At 41.6% G+C, this 13,078-nt stretch overlaps 1 protein-coding gene across 2 annotated transcripts in view; it reads left to right on the top strand.

Moving 5' to 3' along the window:
* The window catches only part of DGKB (diacylglycerol kinase beta), a 457,353-nt gene that overhangs the window by 87,637 nt on the left and 356,638 nt on the right, over positions 1 to 13,078 (top strand). For both annotated transcript variants that reach the window (XM_034760549.1, XM_034760547.1), the window contains exons 6-8: positions 1,340 to 1,389; positions 4,476 to 4,550; positions 4,866 to 4,985. In XM_034760549.1, the coding sequence (XP_034616440.1) occupies positions 1,340 to 1,389; positions 4,476 to 4,550; positions 4,866 to 4,985 (245 nt within the window). The remainder of the gene's footprint in view (positions 1 to 1,339; positions 1,390 to 4,475; positions 4,551 to 4,865; positions 4,986 to 13,078) is intronic.

The following is a 13,078-nucleotide window of genomic DNA, read 5'->3' as shown; positions in this document are numbered from 1 at the left end:
ATACTTAAAATTAAGCATGTAATCAAGTGCTGAATAGAAATGAGCTCTTGAATTGGGCCCAGATATGTAAGCAAAATTTCAGACAATGAGACTAGTGAGATGCTTTAAAGCGATGTTTACACTGCACTTTCATTGGTAAAACTTTAGTCAGTCAGGCGTGTGAAAAAAACCACACACCGACCAACAAAAGGTTTCCTGACGAAAAGCACCGGTGTGGACAAAACTTTGTCGGTGGAAGACATAGTGATTGCTGCTCGTTGGGGGTGGTTTTATTTTGTCAGTGGGAGAGAGCTCTCCTGCCGATGAAGAGCGGCTACACTGTATACCTTAGAGCAACGCTGCTGTCGCGGCACAGCTTTGCCGCTGTAAGGTGTGCAGTTTAGACATAGCCTAAGAGAGCATTACAATTGACTTCAAAAGGAGCAGAATTGTGCCCAATTGCTCTATTTTAATATATAGGGCCCTACTAAATTCATCATCCATTTTTGTAAATGTCAATGTCATAGCATTGTAAAAATCTTGAATTTCATGGTTTCAGATATTTAAATCTTAAATTTCACAGTGTTTTAACAACCATGAATATGTATTTTTAAAACAGCAAAATATAAACATGTAAAGACCTTAAGACTCAGCATTTCTCAAACTGGGGGCCCCCACCAAAAAAGGGGTTGCAAAGCTATTGTATGTGGGGGAGAGCTGCGGCTGCTGGCCAGGTGCCCAGCTCTGAAGGCTATAGCCCCACCAGAAGCAGCTCAGAGGCTGCTTGGTATGCTGGCAGCAGTATTGCCACCCATATTTCTGCACTGTTGCTGGTGGCAGCGCTGCCTTCAGAGCTGGGCATCTGGCCAGCAGCCGCCACTCTCCAGACACCCAGCTCTGCAGGATAGGGTAAAAGTACACAAAAGACCAGATTTCATGGGGGAGACCAGATTTCACAGTCTGTGAGGCATTTTTCACGTCCGTGAATTTGGTAGAGCCCTAATTATATACCAATATTGTGAACTCAGTGAAACCAGGGAATATTTTACTTTGCAGGTATGGAAAGTATATTTACTGTTGCATTCAGCTGACCTGAAAACTAATATCAATAATTTCCAATAGTGCAATTAGCTAATGAGTAAGCATTTGTAGAGCCGCTATCATCATAGTGGACTAAAAGCACAGTGAGAGTGCAAGAGGAGGCCAGCAAATTTTCTAAGTGGGATCCTGTTTTCTATAGATATAATCAGGATCCCAGTTTCAAGTCAGACATTAATTCTCTGTCTTGCTCTGGAGTTAAAGGAAAATGATGTACATCTTACATTTTTTTCTAATTTAATTGACCTTTTTTTTTTTTTAGTTATGTTTCGCTTGTATGACACAGATGGAAATGGGTACTTGGACAGTTCGGTAATTTTATTTCTATTGACATATTATACTAGCATGAACTGTAACAGTATATTTGTATGAATCCATGCAGAATGCACACTGAATAAACAAAAGTAATAACTGTGTATAATAAAAATATTTGTCATCCAGGAAATTTTGAGGCTACTCCTAACAATTTGTCCTTCTGTTGAGCATATCCACTTCCCCCTCAACTATAGAGATAGTCAAATGTTGAAACTCCCAATGTGAAATTGTTCTTCTGATTTTTAGTTGTAACATTTTACTGCAGGAGGCAACTTAACTCAGCTCTCAAAACCCCTTTGTACTTATTGGGAGTTGTACATGAAAGAGCTATTTGTAGGGTTGCATTGAGATGGAAGAAAGGTGAGGCTCAACTTTCTGGGAGAAGGTAACAGCAGAAGATGAAGGGGAAAGGCCAGCATGTTCAGAAAGGCCAGGAATGAGGATACATTGTTAAAGGAGACGTTTAGGAATAGTGCCTGATTATACAATTAAGAGAACATCAGAGAAAGTCATCAGAGAGATGTTCAAGAAGTGTGTGGCTTGTGGACAGAGCCGGCGCTAGGCATAAGCAGACGAAGCAAGTGCTTAGAGCCCTGAACAGCTCAAGGGGACCCACTGCTCACTTTTTATTATAAAAACTTGCCTGTTTTAGTATTGTGTGTTGTGGGGGGGCTAGCACTGGCTCTGTTTTCAGGTATTGGGAAGGAACAAAGAGTAGCAAATTATTGGAAATGGGGATAGGGCAGGCATCTTTGTCTTTTGCTTCCTCTCCCTCCCCCGTCCCCGAAAAAGGGGGCGGGCAGGAAAAGAGAGAGATTGGCATATAGGAGGAAATAAAGTAAGGGGACATACCCTTAAATTGGTACTGATAGTATTCTAGGACAAGGCGACAGGGGGTTTTAACAAATATCAGCCAAGTAATGCATAAGGGATGGAAGATAGGATCATAGATTAGGTTCTTGAAGCTTCTAGCACCCTGTAGAATGATTGTGAAGAGGTTCTATTTTGCTAATATACAGGTCAGAACATAATATACAGTTGATCTTTAAATTTAATCAGAAGAAATTCAATCCCTGATTAAAACATCACCCTTCATAAAGGATTAGTAAAGCACTCTTGGATGTTAATAAAAATATGAATTATGACAACGTGAAGAGTTTTTGGAATGTAAAAATTAAATTTTAAAGTCCACATTTTAAGGACTAAGCAAAAGTAAGATTATTCAGGAATAAAGTGTCCTTGTTTCTCCACAGTATTTCTTCTGCCTTGTTCTTGTAAGCTTTTTCAAGCACAGAAAAAAAAAAAAAGGCTGGAGAGAGGATTAGAGAGCCTTCACTAAGTAGTGTACATTAATACAATATCTATACTAGAAAGGGTTAGAAACAACAGACTTTTTAAAAAAATGAAAGGTTGGGTTCTGCAGAAAACATAAATAACTGCAGAAAAATATTGACGGGAACTCTTTCAAACATTGACATCTAAAGTGTGCCTGTAAAATCACCATGAATAGCTTCCATTGTGTGTGTATGTGAGCAGTTGTGCATCCAAGCATGCATCCAGTTGCATGCACAACTACTGATTTTGTGTGTATGTATTTTGCAGGTGCTACTTTGATGCCAGTGTTTGAGAGTTTGTTCCAAAAATTGTGTGGCCAAATTCATGTTGCCTCTTGTTCATAAGAAAGAAAAAAGGAGGGTAAGCATGGTACAACTTTTGTACCTTATTCCTAGCTCCCCTAAAACCCATGGAATTCACACTCCATAGATGCATTCCAGGAGGAATCTGAGTTCAGGAAACATAGTATCTTCAAGTGTGTGTTTCTTGAACCCCTGTGTGCTCTTGCTGACATTACTTGTTGGCTGCATGTGTAGAAAATGGTTGTGGCGGTGGCGGTGGCGAGGGAGGCAGTTATAGGAACTCTGGTGGTTTGAATAATGTTGCAAAAAAATGCCATTTTTGTTGAGCCTTACACATTATGGCCATTTTCTGAAGTACTGGCAACTTGGACTGCAATTGGAGTTGAGTCCTCAGCACCTCTGAAAATAAAGACCCCATAGAAATAATTGTAATAATTGTATATATTCGCTTGCACTCATTTTGAGAGCAGAAGTGAAGAAGGGCTGAATGTGCCTTCTCCCCCCCCCCCCCCGACATGCATGCTTTTTTTATGGATGCAATTTATACTGGGCTTGAGTGCTGACCCTAGAGCAAAGGGGCAGATTCTTAGCTGGTGTAAACTGTCATAGCTCCATTGACTTCAGTTTACAGTAGTTGAGGATTTGCCCCCAGGTTTGTACAAATATCTAAATGGTAAGTGTACCAAACCTACAATTGCATTAAAACATATCCATGTCTGCATAATATACATTACCCAAAAATATTAAAATACCATTTGCATACAGTAAGTTCCTGTGATCCTGAAACACTCAAGCAAACCTTGTGGGGTTCATACCTTGTTGAACCAAACCCATGGATTTAAATTAATGACACTTTGTGGAACTGAAATCAGCACAGTGGAGATAACACCGCAAATTTGAAAGAACATGGTCCAGTGAGAACAAATCCTTACTAGTCTCGCTTCCAATAGCACAAGTCATCCCAGTTACGTGATGAGCATAAGTTATACCTGACCAAAGCACATATAAAATGTGAGTTCGGGTCTTTCTTTTTCTCTGAAAGATTTCCTTTCACCAAGGTCAAACACATACACACAAAAATCTCACCCTAAAATATTCCCTTCTTAAAATAATTAAAAGTAACCCTTTTATTCTGCTTAATGGAGTCCCCAGTGGATATTTATTTCTGATTTTAACTTATACTAGTAATGATATTGATATTCAAATATATAGCATATAACTGCTGATTGAATATTTTTTACTAGATACTTTGATGTATTAAATGGTTTGAGGTTTAAATTGTTGTTTTGTTAAAATATACATTTAATATTTTCATCCATAGAGATGGTGCATCCAAATACACTGTTAGTCTATATTAAAACAATTATAAACTATATATCTGAATTGTAAGAAAATCAGCCAGTCTGATATTGCATTAAAATATCTTTGTTCTTTTTTCCTGTCTAGGAACTAGAAAATATCATCACTCAAATGATGCATGTTGCAGAATACCTTGAATGGGATGTCACTGAACTCAGTCCAGTAAGTATTTTGTCAGATCATTGATGCAATTAATTCTGGAAAACATTCTGTAATGTCCCATGAATATCTGTGATATTAATACATATATTGAGTAGTAAAAATAATAATAGTTGTTACTTCTTTCTGGGGCTGCCATTCAGCCCTTTCCTAATCTTTTTCCAATGAGGACAACATAGCACTATGGTCATAAGTCTGAAATATATGCCCTCCACTAAAGTTTAAGGCTTTTCCTTCAGAAAGTGGGTGGCTCAGGGTTAATGCATATTTTTATTGTTTTAGAATATCCAATTTATAGTTTTTTTAAAAAATCTACAGATCCTTCATGAAATGATGGAAGAAATTGATTATGACCATGATGGCACAGTATCTCTGGAGGAATGGATCCAGGGCGGAATGACGACAATCCCACTCCTGGTGCTCCTTGGATTAGAGAATGTGAGCATTAATCTAGCACTGTCCAAAGAGTAACTTGTGTGTCAGATGTGGCCCCAAAACTAATATATTTGCAACCTGCCACCACCTTCCGGGGAGCAGTTGATCCGAGGATGGAGAATTACATAATGAGACCTATTATCACTGAAGGCCACAGTTTCATAGTAAGGATGAAAACAGCTGTAATATTATTAATTTTATCAATTAGATGCAGCTGTTGTATTGTTGGCAAATTGCCAATGCCATCTGCCTTCTTACATTTGAGCTAACTTTGGGCACCTCTCTCTCAGCATATATCTCAGGTGTGTGATTTTGATATAAAAATATTTGTATTGAAAATTTTCTGTAGTACTTTACAGACACTTAAATGGAGATATTAAAGAAGTACCTCCACCCCAAATCAAGCCCAGAGTATTGCAATTGTGCAATCAGTTATATGATATTGTTATGAAGGTCGGTTAAGTTGAGCATTTCTATTGCTAAATGTATAACAATATGATAGTTATATAAGACTTTTTAATCACAGGAGCTCAAATTTATTCACAAATATCAATTGATTAAGCCTGTGAGGGAGGTATTCCTTGGTAAATATTATTTTCTTCTTTTTATATATGTGGAACTGAGGCACAGAAAGATTAAGTTACTTGGCTAATATCACAGAAGAAATCACTGTCAGAAATGGGTTGCCCTTTTTCCTGACTCATATTCCTAGTTTCCTAGTTAGATAGATTCATAGATTCCAAGCCCAGAAGGGACCATTGTAACTATCTAGTCTGACCTCCTGTATAGCACAGGCCATACAGCTCCCCCCAAACAGTTCCTAGAGCAGATCCTTTAGAAAAACATCCAGTCTTGATTTAAAAGTTGTTAGTAATGGAGCATCCACCATGATCATTGGTAATTTTTTTCAGTGGTTAATAACCCTCACTGTTAAAAATTTACCTTTGATTTCCAGTCTGAATATGTCTAGCTTCAACTTCCAGCCATTAGATTGTGTTATACCTTCCTCTGCTAGATTGAAGAGCCCATTTATTAAATATTTGTTCCCCAAGTAAGTATGTAAAGACTGTAATCAAGTCACCCTTTAAGCTTCTCTCTGGGTATCTTTATGCTGGGGGGAAAAAAACAACAAAAAACTAAAACACTTCCGGCAGTGAATCTCAGAGCTCAGGTCTATAGACTTGGGTTTGCAGGTCTTGTGCTGCGGTGTTAAAAATAGCAGTGCAGATGTTCCTGCTCAGGCTGAAGCTTGGGTTCTGAGACCCACCCCTCTTGCTAGGTTTCAGATCTGGAACTCTAGCCTGAGTGGGAATGTCTAGGTTGCTATTTTTAGCACCGTACTGTGAGCCCCAGTGTGTAGACCTGGGTTCTGAGACTCACTGCCGTAGGTGTTTTTTTGCAGTGTAGACATACCCTATGGTAAGGTGTATAGATTGAGCTCCTTGAGTCTATCACTATCATACTTTTCTAATACTGTAATCATTCTCATGGCTCTTCTCAGAGCCCTCTCCAATTTTTCAACATTCTTCTTGAATTATGAACACCTGAACTGGGCACATCAGTATTCCAGGAGAGGTCACATCAGTTCCAAATACAGAGGTAAAATAACCTCTCTACTCCTACTCAAGATTACCCTGCTTATGCATCCAAGGACTGTATTATTCCTTTTGGCCCCAGCATCAGACTAGCAGCTCATATTTAGCTGAACTGAACAATAAGCAATGCTGCCTCTCATATAATGGATATAGAACGTCTATATGCTGCGTTTCCCTAGTTTTTATTGTGATATGGAATGGCTATTTTGGGGGGTAGTATAGTTTTCAGTGGGTAAACTTCACTCATTTAGAATTTGAATCTGCCTTATTCCATCTATTGATTAATGTAAGTACTTCTCTATAACATTATTGCGTGAGTATATTGAAGGCAGAAGCTGAAATATTCCAGTGGTGTACATACTGAACACAGGCCTGGAAAATACTAAATTAGATTAAACAAATGACTTATAGACTGTCGTAACTTATTTAAACATTTCTCCTTTTGAATATTTCTTTTAAGGAAAAAGTTGATCATTAATATTTTCCTAAGCCACTCCAGCAATCAAAATTCCCTAGCATTCTGAAGTACTTCTCCGTGTGGAGGTGCATGAGTGTTTTGTCTATCCAGGAATATTTGGATTTATGTGGGAGAAATTTAAATACACAGTTCTGAACAAACACTTATATAACTTATGTGAAGTTTATTTTTGATCACTTAACAAAACAATATTGAGGGGTCTCCATAAAGTTTTATTTCTTGAATACTAGTATAGGTGGCTAATGGAAACTATAGTGCTTGACACTATATGATTGTTCATGGATGGATAGGCCACCAACTTGGGGGACTACACAAGCTGCATCATTAGTCTACCAGGAAAAGTAGTGTAAAATTACCACAGGAATGGTGAAAGGCTCTAACACTGCCCCCCCCATTTTTTTTTCTTTTTTCTATTTTTTAGAGGTCTGTTGGTCCAATGGAATCATACAGCTGTTTCTAGAGGAAAGTCAACATTTCACATTTTCCATTGAACCAGCAAAAAGTTATTTTGCCTTTACTATTAGGTTTACAATTTGTGTAAATCTTGAATGGTCAAATCTAGATATATTTTTGGATACTGAAGAGTAAAGTAATATGAAACTGTTTTATCCCTGTCCTCCAGAATAATTTACAAAGAAAACATAAGATAGATGACATAATTGTGGGAATGGTATGATAAATATTTCTATTTGATAAAGACTCTGCATAGTTGCGACACTACATAATACTCCTGGGGGAGTTCTGTGCCAAAAAAAAAAATAAAAATTTGGAATCTGCGCACAATATTTTAAAATTCTGCAAATTTTATTTGTCAATAAATGTGCAGGCTCCAGGATGGCAGTGGGGAGCACAAGACACTGGCTGCATGGAGGTGGGAGATCACCTAGCAGCCCTCTCACTCCCAGGACATGGACTTGGCAGTGAGGCTGCACTCAACCCTGACACAGAGCAAGGCCTGGGCCTGCCCCAGAAACATCCCAGGGTCCTGTCCCTCTATGCCAGGTGCACCAGGTGTGGACAGGCAGACTCAGCCTGGCAAGATCCAAGTGTAGAAGTTCTTAGTGTGTGTGGCGATCCAGGTCTGGGTTGATAGGGTTCTGTGTGGGTCAGTCTGGGTACGGGCGGCTCAGTGAGGGGGGTCCAGGTGTGGGGGGGATCTGGATGCACAGGAATTTGTTAGGGGGTTCTGGGTGGAGGGGGAATGGGATTCTGCTGAGTGGTCCAGGTGAAAGTGGTTGGGGCTCAGCAGGAGAGGTCTGGGTGTGGGAGGCTCAGCGGGAGTGTCTGAGGGAGAGGAGTTTGGTGGGGTGGGGATCTGGGTGTAACTGGTTGGGACTCAGTGGGTTGGGGGTCCAAGTATGGGTGTCTAGTCAGTGTGATCCAAACACGTAGGGGGTGGGGCTTGTGGGGATAGGATTTTGATTACGGGAGACTCAACAGGAGGTGGTCTGTGTACGGGGGTAGAGGTCCAGATGCAGGTGATAGGGTTGGCAAGGGGGGGGCGGTGTGTGTGTGTCCAGGTGCAGGGAGGTTGGGCTCAGCAGGGGGATCTGGGTGAAGGGTGGGGGTCCAGATACAGGGGGGAGGGGCTCAGCAGGGAGGGCCGGATGCAGGGGAGTAGGAGTTTGGGTGGGGGAGTTCTGGGTCTGTAAGGGGGTGAGGCTCAGCAGAGGGGTGGTCTGGGGATGAGGGGCTCAGGACTGGGGCAGAAGGTTGGAAGCGGGGGAGGGCTCCAGCTGGGGGTATGGGCTCTGGGGTGGGGCTGGGGATGAGGGGTTTGGGGTGCAGGAGGGTGCTCAGGGGCTACAGCAGGGAGAGAGGACTCCCCCCAGCTCTCTCTCCTCACAGCAGCACCTGGGCTTGGGGGGAGAGGTGCCTCTCCCCGCTGCAGCAGCTCCAGGGCTGGGGTCACGGGAGAGGCGCCCCTCCCCCATTCCCCCGCAGGTCCAGGCTGGGGTTGGGTAGAGGGAGGGGCACCCTGGCCGAGGCAGGTCTGGGCCGGGGCTGGTTTTGGGGAGGGACTCCCCGTGGCAGGGCTGCGCTGCCCCAGCTGCAGTTGATTCCGGGCTAGGCCTTCCTGGTTCTGGCCGGGCCACCCCGGCTGTGGCTGGGTCTGGGTCAGGCTGCCCCCGACCACGGGTTCAGATCCAGGCCGGGCCGCCTGGGTTTGGATCCGGGCCGCCCTGGCTTTGGCAGGTCTGGGCCACAGCATAGTTGGGGCCGGGGGGCCACCCCGGCTGTGGCATGTTGGGGGCTGTGTTAGGTTGAGCCCAGAGGAGGGACGTCCCTCCCCCGGCCATGACAGGTCCCTGGGTGGGTTCCCTGAGCTCCTGTGCAGAACTAAATTGGGTGCTGCATGGCCGCGCAGCTTACAGGGAACTTAGGACCTGAGTATTGTTTACTTTTGAGTCTAATATGTCTCATTTATACAACTTAATTGTGGAGCCATTTCTCTCTCACAAGTTGGGAGAGCAGTGAGCTTAATAGAACTCCACATGTAAGCACTTGTCTCTGGGACTGGCCTGACAGAAATTGTTGGAGGCTTCTCAGTGCATTTCCACTATCCCCGGCTCTGACATCATCTGAAAGAAAATGGTGTATTGATTGTCTTAATTCATTGATTTTAAGGCCAGAAAGGACCATTTTGATCTTCATAACAAAGACACTGTTTCACCCTGTAATTCCTCCACCAAGATCAATAATGTGTGGTTGAACTAGTCCATATCTTTTAGAGAGACATCCAGTTTTGATTTAAAGATTACAAGTGAATGAGAATCCACCCGATACCATAGTAAGTTGTTCCAATGGTTAATTACTCTCAGTGTTAAAAAATAAGCTCCTTATTTCCACTATGAATGTGTGTACCTTCAACTTCCAACCATTGGATTTAGTTATGCCTTTTCCTGCTAGGTTAAAAAGTCCTCTTCTGTCAGATATTGTCTTCCTTTGTAGATACTTTTAAACCGTGATCGAGTCAGCTCTTAACCTTCCCCCCTCATCCCTCAATAAGCTCCTAAAGTTTTTTAATTGCTTAATATTAGAACAAATAGGGGTGGGGTTGTGGGGTTGCTTGGTTCATTTTTGACTGTCTACAGGGGTTTTATCTCTTGCTGAGATATTCTTTCTCATTTTGTATAAAACATATATATGTCAATCAGTGAGACAGATCCTCAGTTGGTATATTTGGTCACAGTTCTATTGACTTCAATGGAACTATGACAATTTATATCAACTGAGGATCTGCCCTGATACATTTATCACCTCTGTGTTACACCTATAATGTGTATATCCCTTAAAAGAAAACTAAAATGCTAACATAAAAACTATTTAAGATATTAAATCACTAACAATCCTTTAATTAGTCTTTCTTATTGACTATATGGCTGTCCCACTTAAAGGAATAGCCATCTGAAAATAGTTAAAATGAAACAAGGAACTATATTACATAAATTGCAAGAATTAAAAAATGATCTTCTCTCTGTTTTTTTCCCTTTATTTGCTTTATCCCTTTGTTCTTTCTTAGTGCCTGATTCTGCAGTTGCACTGCAGGCAAAACTTTCATGGAAATAATGGGAGTTGTGCCTGTGGAGCAGCTGTAAAATGGAGACCAGTAATTGTATTTGTGTGACGCCTCTTGCCAAGGCAATCAGCATGCTGAACAAACAATTATAACACAATGCAATTAAATTTTAATTGCTAATTAATTATCTTTTGTTTTATACAATGCTTTGAAAATCTAAAGCAAGATCTGAACGTTGTGTATTACAAATATTGTTTTGTAATTTATGTATTAAAAGGCCAGATCTTAGAATATTATATCTGGTTAATCATCAGTTAACCCTTTAGCACTGGCTGAATGCATCCATCAAGCATCATATCTACTAAAACTGTTCCCATTAACACCAATAATAACTATTCAGTAACATTTGCTTAAATTGCTTCCCTTGGAGATGTTACAGTAAAGTAGCTCTGGTTCTGACTAAATGAAAATTCAGGATGTTTTGAGTGATTTAAAAAAAAGGGAGTTAGAATGGAAACCACAATACAGTCTTAATTCTAATGGTTGCTGCTACTACCACCATTATAATAGTTTGCACCTATTTTATATAGTGCTTTCCATATGAGGATTTCAAAGTGCTTTAAAAACACTAATAAATTAAGCCTGACAACAGCACCATGAGGTAGCAAAGCATGTTCATCCCTCTCTTACAAATAGGGATTCTGAAGCACAGATGGCTTAAGTGATTTGTCCAAGGTCAAAAGGAAATCTGTTGCAGGGCTGTTTAAAGAATCCATATCTCCTGGTGCCTTGGGCAGGTCTAAACTTAAAATGCTGCAGCAGCGCCACTGTATCACTTCAGTGAAGATACTACTATGCTGATCGGAGAGCTTCTCCCGTTGCCATAATTAATCCACCTCTTCAAGAGGCGGTAACTGTCAATGGGAGAAGCCCTCCTGTCGACATAGCAATGTCTACACCGTGGCTTAGGTCAGGATAACTGTGTTACTCAGGTCTGGATTTTTCACTCCCCTGAGTGAGGTAGTTATACTAATCAAAGTTTATATTGTAGTCCTGACCCTAGCAGGCACTTAGTATTAGCCACAAGACTCTTCTTCCGTTGATTTGATAGACAGTGTATGAAAAGCTATAAGAAATCAAAGGTGGGGAATGTAGTCATTGGCCATGGGTTCTGTTCTTAGCTCTGCCAGTGATTTGTGATGTCATTTTCAACTTCCTGGCCATTAAGATCAGTTAGGATTTGGAGTAATCTCCAAAGTGGAGTGGTGGAAGTCCCTTACATGAGAGATACTTTAGATGGGACAACACATTGCTAAATTCACAGGTCCAGACAGTGTGGCTTAATCACAACTCAAGACTGTGTAGAGTGGATTGTGTCTCCAGAACGTCTTCCTGGCCTTGGTCAAGTTTTCCATCTAGAAGCTCAAGCACTGGGAGACTTTCTGGGCCTGTAGGGCCATTTTCCTTCACTCCTCCATTTCCATATCTTGGCAGAGTTCCACTGAGCTATGTCCACTGTGATCTTTTCTCTGAGCAATGGGTGTCATCTGAGGTTCTCTGATTAGTATCCTCCACTTGCACAATGTGGGTAACCATTTAATCCCACTACCAGCCCTACACTTTTGTGTTTCATTTGTCCTGATCATTTGATGCTGGTTTCTTTCTGGCTTCTTGCCTGTGACTTGAGGGGTGGGCCATTGCTGTGCCAAAGGCAGGGCCTGTATCTCGGGCCCTGACAGTCTCTAATGGAGAGCGAGATTCCCCTGTGGTGGTGCCTCCACTCCAGCCTTGTTCTGCAACCTTCTGGGCAGTTAGTTGGTGATTTCTTCACAGAACAAGAGTACCCTGATACCTACTCTTTCTGCAGTGAGAGTAGGACCCTGTAACACACACTTACTTCCCAAGTGCCAGGCTGAAGCCCCTATTATTCTCCTCCAGTACTCCCTTCTGAGTTTCTGGCTGTATTTCTCCCCCTCTTCCTCCCCACCTGTTGACCCATCCAAGACCCCACCAAGTTCAGGTACCTCCTCATTAACCACCTTCTTGTGTTCCCATTTGCTATATATAATTCCAGAAGAAGGAAGAACAGGAGTACTTGTGGCACCTTAAAGACTAACAAATATATTAGAGCATAAGCTTTCGTGGGCCACAACCCAAGTGGGCCACAACCCACTTGGGTTGTAACCCACGAAAGCTTATGCTCTAATAAATTTGTTAGTCTCTAAGGTGCCACAAGTACTCCTGTTCTTTTTGAGGATACAGACTAACAGGGCTGCTACCCAGAAGAAGGAAGGTCAGTCACAGAGAGATTCTTTGTAATTTTGAGACAATTATTCTTGCCCTCATTTCTTCAGACATCTGGGCAGAATTCCATTGGGTGGTGTCCAGTTACTCCTTGGAACTTTGTGTGGAGAAGTAGGCATTGTCTGGAATACTCTGCTTGCTGTCCCGTACTACCACGTTTTTATTATACGTTTGTTCACATCCCCATGACTTCACTTTT

The sequence above is a fragment of the Trachemys scripta genome, chromosome 2, assembly GCF_013100865.1.
Source record: "Trachemys scripta elegans isolate TJP31775 chromosome 2, CAS_Tse_1.0, whole genome shotgun sequence".
Classification (NCBI taxonomy): Eukaryota; Metazoa; Chordata; order Testudines; family Emydidae; genus Trachemys; species Trachemys scripta.
Note: the sequence above shows the minus strand (reverse complement) of the source record. Positions and strands in the feature narration are given on the sequence as shown.